This window comes from Chinchilla lanigera, unplaced genomic scaffold (assembly GCF_000276665.1).
Source record: "Chinchilla lanigera isolate Chin_1 unplaced genomic scaffold, ChiLan1.0 scaffold00149, whole genome shotgun sequence".
NCBI lineage: Eukaryota > Metazoa > Chordata > Mammalia > Rodentia > Chinchillidae > Chinchilla > Chinchilla lanigera.
In genome coordinates this window covers 710,517-722,461 of record NW_004955550.1, presented here as the reverse complement: position 1 = coordinate 722,461, position 11,945 = coordinate 710,517, and the positions used below count along the sequence as shown (strand labels likewise).

General features: G+C 37.9%; 1 protein-coding gene across 1 annotated transcript; it reads right to left on the bottom strand.

Annotated features, from left to right (window-relative positions):
* Positions 1-402: 402 nt before the first annotated feature.
* On the bottom strand, positions 403-1,365 carry LOC102023959 (olfactory receptor 11G2-like). Its single transcript, XM_005412137.2, has one exon. The coding sequence runs from the start codon at positions 1,261-1,263 to the stop codon at positions 403-405; it is 861 nt and encodes a 286-aa protein (XP_005412194.2). The 5' UTR covers positions 1,264-1,365.
* Between the last annotated feature and the right edge of the window lie 10,580 nt (positions 1,366-11,945).

The window sequence follows — 11,945 nt, the reverse complement described above, 5'->3', positions numbered from 1 at the left end:
TTTTTCCTTCTAGATCAGTGATGGGAAACCTTTGAGGGTTTTCAAAGACACAAACAGCCCACTGTGGCACAAGTGCCATAGGTTCATTGCCAGTACTCTAGTCATGACTTACTCTTCGAGGAGAATGTGCATAGTTTTAAACTTGAAACAAAGATTTGACCTATTTAACAACTTTATACGCTTCTCCAACTCTCAGATGCAAAGGATATTTATTTTGCTTTTTAGATCCAGAATTATACATGTATTTACTTAAGGAGAATTATGTCATTTAATAGAACTAGCCCACTGTATAGTGACATTTAAGATTCTAAGACTTTCATTTTATTAGTTCTCTAAACAAAATTATTGAGTTAATTATAAAATTTCCCATTTTTGTTTTATAAAATTAAGTTGTAATGTAACTTAGCTGACCACAATTTCTGATTTATGTTTTATGAAGAGGCCTTCAGTGCCAAAGACTTTCCTTAGGGCAGCCTTCATCTCCTTGTTCCTCAGGCTGTAAATCAGAGGGTTGAGGAGGGGTGTTATCACAGAATACAGTAAGGCCACAATTTTTTGAACTTCTACTGGGTGTCTTGATCCAGGGCTAACATACATCACCATAACAGAGCCAAAAAACAGAAACACCACAGCCAGATGAGAAGCACAAGTGGAGAAAGCCTTGTTTTTGCTTGCTGCTGAAGGCATCTGCAGCACAGCCCAAATCACCAGTGCATAAGAACAAAGGATAAACAGAAAAGTGCCAATCATGAAGATAGCATTGAAAGCAGAGTAAATGACCTGAGTGGTGGTGTCCTCAGAACAGGACAGCATCATCAATGGGACAGGATCACATATAAAATGGTTAATGATATTAGGGCCACAGTAGGGTAGCTGTGAAATGAGAACAACTGGAGTTATGAAAAGGATCAACCGAGAGCACCATCCCAAGGCAACAAGGCCAGTGCAGAGCTGTCTGGTCATGATGTATGGATAGTGGAGAGGGCAGCAGATAGCAAGGTACCTGTCAAATGCCATGATACAAAGGTACAAACCTTCATCACACCCAAAGGAGAAGAAGAAGTAGAATTGAGCAAAACAGCTCACAAAGGAGATGGACTTGGTTGTGGAGATAAAGTTGGCTAACAAGTTAGGGACAGTTGTGGTGGTGTAGCATATTTCCAGGAGAGAGAAATTCCCCAAGAAGATGTACATGGGGGTGTGAAGGTGCCTGTCTCCCCTCACTGCACAGGCGATGACAGTGTTCCCCATGAGGGTCAGCATGTAGGCTACTGAGAAGAGCCCAAAGTAGAGGAGCTGCCTTTCTGGGCTTGAGGGGAAGCCCAGGAGGATGAAGTGGGTAACGGAGTTCTCTTTCTTGGACACATTTATTGATGTAGAAGACATGTAGATGACAGAGGTTATTGCAAGTTAATATAGAATGTTGATTTTTCCTAGAACATCAAATTTATTATTAGTTTTGTATGATAGTAAAATAATCAAACTGTTTCTTAAGCAATAAAACTGAGATTTGCATGAGCCAGCCATGAACAATTGACATTGTTTAAATAAGTCACAAACATTAAAAGGAGGGAGAAATGAATTTGAGACAATTTTATCTTGATAAGAACTGTGACCTAGATACTAGAAATGTTGTGATGTTGCCTGGCCAGGTGGTTTAAGAGCCTTTGTAATTAATTTGGAAAATTTTTGAGAGACTGGCCAAAGAGGCAGCCCCTGTATGCTGTAAACTATATTGGAGTATCTAGTCAGAGCCTGGAAAATCAGAGTACTGATGGAAATACTTCCTGTTAAGATGAAGCTCAGGAGGCTTCTACTGAGAAGGACTGCATTTGGCTGTTGGATCCCAGGTAATGTATTGTGCTTTGGCAGAAATTTGGCCCTCATCCTGTTTGTATTTAGAGATACTGCCTGGGTAGCAGAAAAATTTCAACGTAGTCCCCTGTTGGGACAGTGACATGGTCACTATTGAGAGGTTTTTGCCAGATCTGTGTTTGAAATTAAGAATGAAGAGCCAGCAGAATGATATAAAACTTTTGGCCAAGGGGGAGGCTATAGTGGAGCTGTGGATTGCAAGAATGAAATAGAGGAGAACATGACTGTTAAGAACAGAACAATAGGAAAATAAACTGAAGCCTTTCACTTGAAGATAAGAGTAATTAAATGCAGGAAAGCCCTATTTTTAGTCTTGCCATTCCTTGTTAAAAGTTAACAGAAAGCAAGGACTTTGTAATAGTTCTTTTAACTTGATGCAAATGTCGTTTTTAGATATGTTTGTAATCAGGTTAATTAATCACAATATTGTGTTTTAACCTTGAATTTTGGTCACCCTTTGAATATTTTGCTTTTGGTGCAGGAACGAGTGCCATATCTATCTATCTATCTATCTATCTAGCTAGCTAGCTAGCTAGCTAGCTAGCTAGCTAGCTGTTAAATTGATGTAAATCTGAATAGATCAAGACATGTTAACTTTTCATAAATCTGCCCCTCAAGACCATAGTTTAACTATGGTTATCAAGTTGACCGGGGTGGATTGTGGTAGATTGACAACAGGTGATCAACTTGTAGCACCCAGCTGAACTGAACCTGTGTGGTGTTGGGTGTGGGAGGTCCACCTGAGGACTGTTGCCAATAGCATAAGAGGCAGAACTGGAGAAGAAGAGAAGCTGTTGGGAGCTATTGTTTCTCCTGGAACTGTTGGTTCTCATGCTAGTTCTCCTGATGAACACAGCTGTTCTCACCACTGAAGGAGCTTGGGATATTATTGTCACTGGGAATGGCTACAGTTCAATTTGGGTGAGCTCTGGTCCTTACTTGAGCATTGCTTCCTGGCTCCAGAGGGGAAGATGGTGTACTGTTCATTGTCCTGGAGAAGCTTGTTGTGCTGGCTTTCCTGTTATGGACTTGGCTGTTCTCATCACTGGAGAAGCTTGGGACCTTGCTGTTGCTGAGGATGGCTGTGGTACTTTTTGGGGGACCTGTGGTCCTTACTTTGAGTATCACTTCCTGGCTCCAGTGCAGATCCCTCAGCCTGCTAGCTCAGATACTTCATCTTGTTGGCACAGACTTTCTAGCTTCCACCACTGACCCTGGGGCCTTGTTAGCACAGATCCTTGAAACAAACTTGCACTAGACATTGTTGTGGGCTCTTGGTCTCTAGTTGGACTGGTGAGAGGCATTGTTATGAGCTCTATATCTTCAGCTGAATTCATGCAGAGCACTGCCGTGGGGTCCAGGTCCTCAGCTGGATTATTTTGGTCTTTAGTGTGTGGACAGATTTCCTGCAGTCTTGTATGTGACTCTTTGGGTGACTATTATAAAATAATTTTACAAACTATGTGTCCTATATTAAACTGTGGTCCCCTTGCAAACCTCAAACTACAACAGAGCCAAATAAATGAGAGATGATAGGAAACAAGATGGTAGATGAGAAGGAGAAATGGAGATGGGAGGAGAGGAGGAGAAGCCCACAAAAGGAAGTAGAAATAAAAATGATTAAGCAGCCATATGTATATTTACCAATTTCCTTAGATGAATATCATCAATCATTATACATGATAATCATATATCAATAAAAAGGTACATACTTGTAACTTTGGTAACTCACATTTTGTATGTCTGCATTTGTTTACTTCATATTATAAAGTACATATAAATCAATGTGTGTTAAATTCTTTGTAAAGTATCATATACTTATAACTTATTATGAAAGTGATAATGATAATAATGCTAAGTAAAATGCTACTCATGTTAAGACATTTGAAATGCTCCTGTCTCACAGTGATACAATGTGTGGCATGGGTACACTTTTCTTTGTGCCATCCAGTGGCACTGAAAATTGATGGTTAAAAGGACCTCTCTTTGGCCCTACATGTAGTTTTCTTTATGACTGTACTCAATGTATAGTTACTATTGATGAAATGCTTCCACTCTACTGTGATGGCTTTGGGCCCACAGTCTAGAGGAAAAGCCTTATGTTTTGTCACCTAAAATTCTCTAGTTGAAAATTTTTATTCATTTCAAGTAAGTGTAAAAATGCAATATGCCAAACAGGGCAACTGACCTCAGGAAGAGAACATTTTGTGAGTGACTAGACTGCTCAATGTGGATGATTTTGCTGCAAAAACATTAGAAAGTAGCCAGAAACTTTGTATACTTTGTGTGTGTGTGTGTGTGTGTGTGTGTGTGTGTGTGTGTGTGAATATTTAGTTTCCAATTCTCTCTTTGTAGTTTATATCTGTATTTCTTGTCTCTATGTAACACACAACTCTGGCGCTTCTCATACCCCGTGTAGCATTTCCTATGGCAATAATCTTCAAGTGTACAGTATCTACTTCACTCACTCCTTCCACTCTCTTGCATTTTGGTCTAACTGAAAAGTAGCTTAGCTATTTTATGTTTTGTTGTACTAGGACCTTGATACCATGTTTAGGACTTAAAGTGGAAGGACTATTGTTATCAGCACCTGTGGTTTAACTATCACTAATATTTCAAAAAATTGCATCTGTACTAAACAAGTATGTATATAACTAATTTCTTGTCATTATTCCATAAACAATGTTAGATAGCAACTGTTTACCTGGCATTTACATTCTATTAATTATATTATGTAATACAATGTTTATGTTAGGAGGTGGTTTGGAATGTAGAGATTTTATGTAAGTATAACACCATTTTCTATAAGAGCTTGAACATCTGTATTTACAGGGCTTTTGGGATTCAATTATACATGGAACTGAAGGAAGACTGTACTATCTGTATTTTGCTGTATACACTGTAAGAGTTCTGAATGCAGCCTGGTGATTTAGTTCACATATCAGTCACATTGCAACAAGTGGCAAGGTATGGCAAGTAATATATTTTCTCAACTTACAAGAGTTGTTTAGTTTGTATTTCCTTTTTTTCTGGTAGACATATGTTTTCCCTAGAGCTGTTGTGTTTGTGTAGTAACTTTAAAATAAAGTGCTCATGTATGTTTTCTAAACTTGTTTCTTTGGTGTTAGGGCTTCACTGAGGGCCTAAGCATGTGCTCTACCACTGAACTATATCCAGGACTTATTTTTACTTTCTGTATTGAGAAACTGTATAATTTTCTCAGCTCAGTTTTTTTGTACAATATTTGAAAATGAATAAATGTCATTTTTGTTGAGACAGCAAGCAACTATGATAGAGCACATTGATCATTTCTAAGATATTAGAAATGAAAAATAGTGTGCCTTCCAGTTGAAAACATTTAAATTGTACTTATACACATATATTGAGTACAAACTATGCATAAACAGAAAGAACATTAATGTTAAGGTAAGAGACACTATCAATAACTATTCTTACTGTGGTATGCTTACAAATTAATATCCTTAATTCTTTCATTGAAGAAGACAAATTCACTTCAATACCACACATGACTTAGTGGTTATTTAATTTATTCATAATATATTGACTACATTTTAAATCGTATTTTATTTTAGTCCCTTACCACTGACCTGTGTCTTAATTCCTTAGGATTTAACTCCCAGCTTAGTTATTTTCACTAACAGTGAATCCAAAAGTCATGTATAAAATCAAAGTCATTACTCACCCTGCTTGAACCTTCTGTTACAGTGTTTCTTTGGGACAATAATTGTAAAAGGCACAATCCAGAAGTCTATATACGCAACAAAAAATACACAGTAAATGTGTTTGTCATTTAAAAGAGGGTTCTTTACACAAAACAAAATACATTAAACCAGTATAACTGAAACAGTATGTAGCTTTGGGAGATAGGCTATCAGAGTGTAATCAGGAATTTTCTGTGTTTTCTTTGCTAAGCAAGCATCAAAATTAATATTATATGGTAATAAGTCTACATCAAGAAATTCTTAGTTACCAATTTTCAAATAAAATCTCTTGGTCTCTTCATAAAGAAATTTCAGTATTCTAAAGCATTAAGAGACTAGAGAAATGTATTTTTCAATACTCAGGAACACAAAATTACATTAATATTTTAAGCATATGTGTCTAAATTTTACTTGAATCAATATTTACATATTCAGAGCAAAAAAAGACATCATAAAATCATGTATGCAGAATACTCAACCATTTAATGTAGTAAAGTATATAAAATTTAACTCATTTCTGAGTAAGTTCTATGCTGAGAAGTTCAAGGAGGAAAATAAAATATTACTCCACAAGGTAAAAAACATGTGACGCCCTTCTGATGAATTGGATAATCCAGTTTGCAATGGGTCATGAGTTCTAAAGTGTGAATTTTAGATTTTTTTCTCTGCAGCTTCAGGTGGGCAAGATAAATGCCCAGATGAAAGCACTGTTTCTACTTATTTACACAACCAGAACCTTTTGAGATTTGAAGCCTGCCCTCTTGATAATTTGAAAGTATTTTTTCAGTTGATGAGAGGATTTTGGAATTTTATTCATTTATAATGAAGTCCTGAGACCAATAGCTCTCTGAGGAATAGCACAAAGTTCTCACTTTGTCTTATGCTTTAAATAACCAGGAATTACAGAAGGTTCCTGGACAACAACTGAACAGTAACAGAGACTTTTGATGAAAGAGAACACATACTTTGCCTGCCAATAATAGACTTCAACTTGTTGTTTAGAGACATGTGAGTTGCATTATGGTTACCATTAGAAACGTGGCATGTTAGGTTCTAAAATTGATGTAGTGTTTTTCTTATTATTCAGCGTTCTCATCCCCGAAACAAAATATCCAACACCTACAACTTAAAGGAGAGGTTTTTTGACTCATGATTTCCAGTGGGTTCAGTCCAAGGTGGGCTGGCTTCATGGCAGAAATGACCTAGTAGAAATGCACAGCAGAGGAAACATCTTCAACCCACGGTGGCCAAGAAGCGGGGAGAAAAGGCAGAAGCTGGGAACAAGAACACGCTCTTCACTAGGAGCCTTTAAAACCCCAGATTTCAAGTAAAAACACCATGGTCCTGACAAGAACAGGAATACTGACAAACAGAATAGAATAGAGGGTGCAGAAACAACCCAATACACCTTGAGTTTTGACAAAGGGGCCAATAACTTATGCTGGAGAAAAGAAAGCCTTCTTAACAAATACTGTTGGGAAATGGTTATTCACATGAACAAGAATAACTCTTGATATGTATTTCTCACCTTGTACTCAAATCAAATCAAGATGAGTCAGAGACTTATATGTGAAAAATAGAAACATTGAATCTGCTGGAAGTAAACACTGGTAAAATTCTTTAAGACATAGGCATGGAGAAAGACTTCCCGAACAAGGTCACAGTTGTACAAGAAATAATAATAACCAAAAACCTTATATTAAGAAGTTTCTGCACAACTAAGGAAACAATCAAAAGAGTGAAGAGACCACCTATAGAATGGGAAAATTATTGCCAGCTATTCCTCACACAGAGGAATATGCCTGTATTATATCTATATTTATAGTTATATCTATGTGTCTCTATATATGTATATCTAGAATATATACAGAACCCAAAGAATTAGAACCTTGAAAATGAAAGACTCAAATAATGGACAATTGAAATGATAGATACTTCTCAGAAGATGAAGTACAAGTGGCCAATAAATACATTAAAAATGTTCAGTACCACTGGCCCTTAGAGAAATGCAAATGAAAATGATGCTGAGATTCCATCTTACTTTAGAAAGAATGGTTATCACCAAGAATTCACAAATAAGCAAGTGCTGATGGGGCTTCAGGGAAAAAGGAATACTTTTACATTGTTGGTGTGAGTGTAAACTAATACAATCACCGTGAAAATCAATATGGAGAGTCCTCTACGTAGCTTATTCCCCTTCTAGGTATCATCCCAAAGATATCATGTTACAGTATTACAGTGATACCCATGTTTCTAGCAGCACAATTTATAATAGTTAAATCTTGGAAGCAGCCTATATATAAACAAACGAATCAAAAAAGGTATAGTATTTATACAAAGTAGAGTACTACTCTTCCATAAAAAAGAAAAGCTTGATTCAGTCTTAGGAGAAGGGATGCACCTAAGACCTTCACCTAAGTGGAGTAAATCAGACACAGATTAGATATCATACAGATTCTCTTATATGAGAAACTCAAAATATAAATAAGTTAGACAGAAAAATAAAAAGCTCTATTTTAAAAAAATGCCCTTCCTGGTTATACCGTCAATGTACCCACCAAGGCTCTACCTCCGAACAAAAGACTTTGGGGGCACATTTACTTCTAAACCCTGACAAATATTTCTGGGATGCTTAGCAGACAATGTGACTAGGTTATCACAAACAAAATTGCAAAAATCCTCCTTCCACCATAAAGAAATAAAAATTTAGTGTAATTCACTCAGTTCAGTTCAGTTCAATTCAATTCAACTCAGAATGTGCATCTGTGTGTGGAGAAATCTAAAATAAACAAAATTAAGTGAATTACATACAGTGCTTTTTCATTTGATATAAATGGAGTGTGGAGTAGCAGGGAACTGGTAATTTAAAAAGTTTTAGTTAAAGCCTGACAGAGATATTAATATTTGAGCACAGACTTGACAAAGTGGGGAACACACCATGAGGACACGGGTAGAACATTTCAGGGGAAGGAACAGTTGCTGAAGACCAAGGGAGGAGTGTGTCTGCATGTGGGTGAAGTTGAGGTTGCCAGTATGCTGGAGCAATGTGAAGGGAGAGATGTTCCCCATATAGCCCCTGAGTCTGCTTATCTCCTCTTCTTCTATGTGCAGTGTCTCTAGTTCACCGCACTTTTGAACTTAAACTCATAACTCTCTTGCTCTGTACAGAATTTTATGTTTTCATCATAACTGTTTTTTCTGTAGGTCATCTTTCAATCTTAACATTTCCTATACTATGAAAAAGCTCTTTATTATAATTTCTACTACTTATTTAGTTTTGTTTGTTCTTTTTGGTCATTCCATGAAATTAATGACAATCAGTGTTATGAAGGTTTTTCCATTTGTTCTTATTTGTTCCCATTTGGGGTTAGAGTTTAAGGCCTTAATCCATTTTGGGAAGATTTTTTAGTATGGTGGAAGATAAGTGGCAAATCTTAATATTTTGCCGAAGGGTCTGTTTCTTCTCATCTGATTTCTAATGGAACCAACAAGCTTAGATGATTGCAGAGGGGTGGGGAGGTGGCTAAAGTCAAACAAAATGGGAAAGAGGCTTATTATAGACTGAGCAGCTCAGCAAGATTAGGAAAAGGTATTCATCTCAAAGCTTCTCTTGGTCCCAAGAAAACAAGTGCATAGAAAACGTTTTAATGAAACCAGAGTCCCTAGACAGATCGATTAGTGAAGATCTGAGCTTATCAAAGCCATTCTATGAAGACTGAAAGTGACTATTTCTTAAAATGCAAATGTACCAGTGAAAAATCCACAAAAATGAAAATGATCAAGAAAATATGATCCAATCAAATCAAAACAAACAAAACAGACCCTGAAGAAATGGAGATTGAAATGCTTGAAAAGAATCCAAAATGATTACTGTACTTTCAGCTGTTCCCTTGAACTGAAGGCATGTACAGGCTTCATGTTCAGCACCTGATCCCAAACTTACAGATACATTTTGACCACATCAAACTATCACTGCTTTATTAATTCTCATCTAAGAGTGGCTTTCCTGAGTGTGCTGGAACATTGACTAAACAACAGAGAAAGCTCAGGTTTTTACTCTCTTAGCTCAAGTCATGGTTGGGAAGCAGAGTGCTTTTATTATTTCCATCAAATAATATGTTTTTCACGTAGCCATAGTCCTGATCTTAGTTTAAATTAAATACTGATCTTAACTGAACATTTTAGGATTACAACATAAGTGAATTATTAAGTCTCACCATTATTTCATATCCAAGTCAAGGCATTAATTGGCAAAAAAGCAGACTGATCAGGACTAAGATTAAGAAAGAAAATTGCCATTTAAGAAAATTTAAAGAAAGTCTGTGTTTCTAAACTTTATGATGTGAAAGCAGGGTAGAAAAATATTCAGATGTAAACCAAAGTCATTTCTGTGCCAAGAACAAGAAGACATGGATAACAGCCATCAAGAACTGTTCCTGTGGAGCAGAACAAAGACCTAATCAATGAACATTTCTTTTTCTTGGAGGAAAGAAATTGATGCTAGGTGGTTAATTACATTTCAGAATTATGGTAGTGCAGTGAACTATTTTGTATCCTGTAACGCCTGCTTTTTACATTTTGAAACAATTACAAAATTGTGGAAGTCTTGGAGACAAGTACAGAAAATATTCTTTGTAAACTATAAGTGGGTAAATTGTCTACCTGATAAACCATCATCCTGAAATAGTCTACTGTGCTTATATAAAAAAAACAAAAATCAAATAAAGCTTTGTGGCACATACCTGTAAACCCAACTCTTGGCCCACTTGGGAGACTCAAGAGAGATTTCTGTAGGTGAGGTCCCAAGGTTAAAGAACACATGTGTGCAAGACATTAGCAACAACAGCAGGCAGCATAGAGCAGAGCAGAGTGCAAGAGCCACCTGTATCTTTATTGTACAGTTCTTATACAGGTTGTTATTGCATGTTTACATTCTTGCATAGTGCCGTAACTAGCTCATGTGTGTTTACCTGTGCTAAATCATGGTTACATAACTGTATCCCACTGTGTGCCTGTGCTAGACAAGCAGTGTCACATACTCTGGTGTCCTTAGATGCCCCAAACTTTGAAGCAGTCTGAGTGTTTCTTACATCCCACCCTCTTAAAGGTCATGGCCTATAAATGTAACATTCTATATGTAACAGGGTGCAAGTACTTCCTTACATTGTAGTTAACAAATCAAGCATCATGTGGTTTTTCCAAACCACATTCTTCATTGGAATAGTTTCATCCATAAGCAATATCAAAGCCTGGCAAATAACAGTCAAGGTCTGGACCATATGTTGAGCAAGGTCTTCAGCTTGGATGACTAAGTTTATGTTCTTTGGCCCTGGTCAGATGTTATTCCTAGCAATCAACCATTGCAAGGTCTAGTCGAGGCACTTGTTAAGTCATTTCCTCACGAGAGGAGGGGTTGATGTCGTGAACCATGAAATTCTATGTGGCCAGCTTTTTGGCCATGCTCCCATACATCTCACCACAGGTCAGTACCCCACAAGGGATGGTGCCCTAGCTATCACTCCTGAGCTGCTCAAGCCAGCCTCCAGAGCATCAACCCCAAGACAGCCCAACTGTCCATGTACACATTAGGGAGCCTTTTTTATGCATCACAAGTGATCACACTGTTCACAACTCTGCCCATTGTCCTGACCTGCCTGTTCTAATTTCAAACCAGACTACCTCTGCACTGGGGTAGACAGTGACTGCTGTCCATTGGGGGATAGGATCACAGCTAGACCCATCAGTATATCCAGCATCAGCCTGCCAGGACTCCCTCTTTCCCTTCTGCACAGGGACTAGGGGTCAAGTCCTGTAGTTCATCCTCTCAAACAGATTCTTGGGCCATGTACTTCCTGGATCCTGAAACCATTGCCAGTTTGGTGTCCAGTAGGCTAGCCAAGAAAGAGGCTGCTGTTGGAGGGACATCCTTCAAAGTGTGAGAGTGGGGTCCAGTGCCACCCAACTCTTGGGATGGGTTATTCATACCTGTACCAGCCCTCTATCTGCCCTGTGATTCCTCACAGGATTGTACAGCAGTGTACACTGCTGCTATTTCTCAATCAGAGAATACTAGCTCTCAGCTCCCTTCTACAACTGTGACTAAAACCAGTAAGGTGTTTCTGCTTCCCCTGTTTTTGCCATAGACCTCAGCCAAATCCATCATCATCCACACTGATGGTTAGCATAAATGGCAGGTTGGGATCAGTGACTCATAGGGCTTGCACCTGTGCAACAGCTCTCCTTGAGTCCTGAAATGTATTTTTCACTGCATCTGTCTAGCAAGCAGCTTCCACTGCATCCATCCGGCAAGCACATTCCACTACATCTATCCAGCAAGCAGTTTCTGCT

Bases quoted from the DNA above. Each gene is read 5' to 3' on its own strand.
- LOC102023959 (XM_005412137.2), bottom strand. From the start codon at position 1,263: ATGCTGACCCTCATGGGGAACACTGTCATCGCCTGTGCAGTGAGGGGA.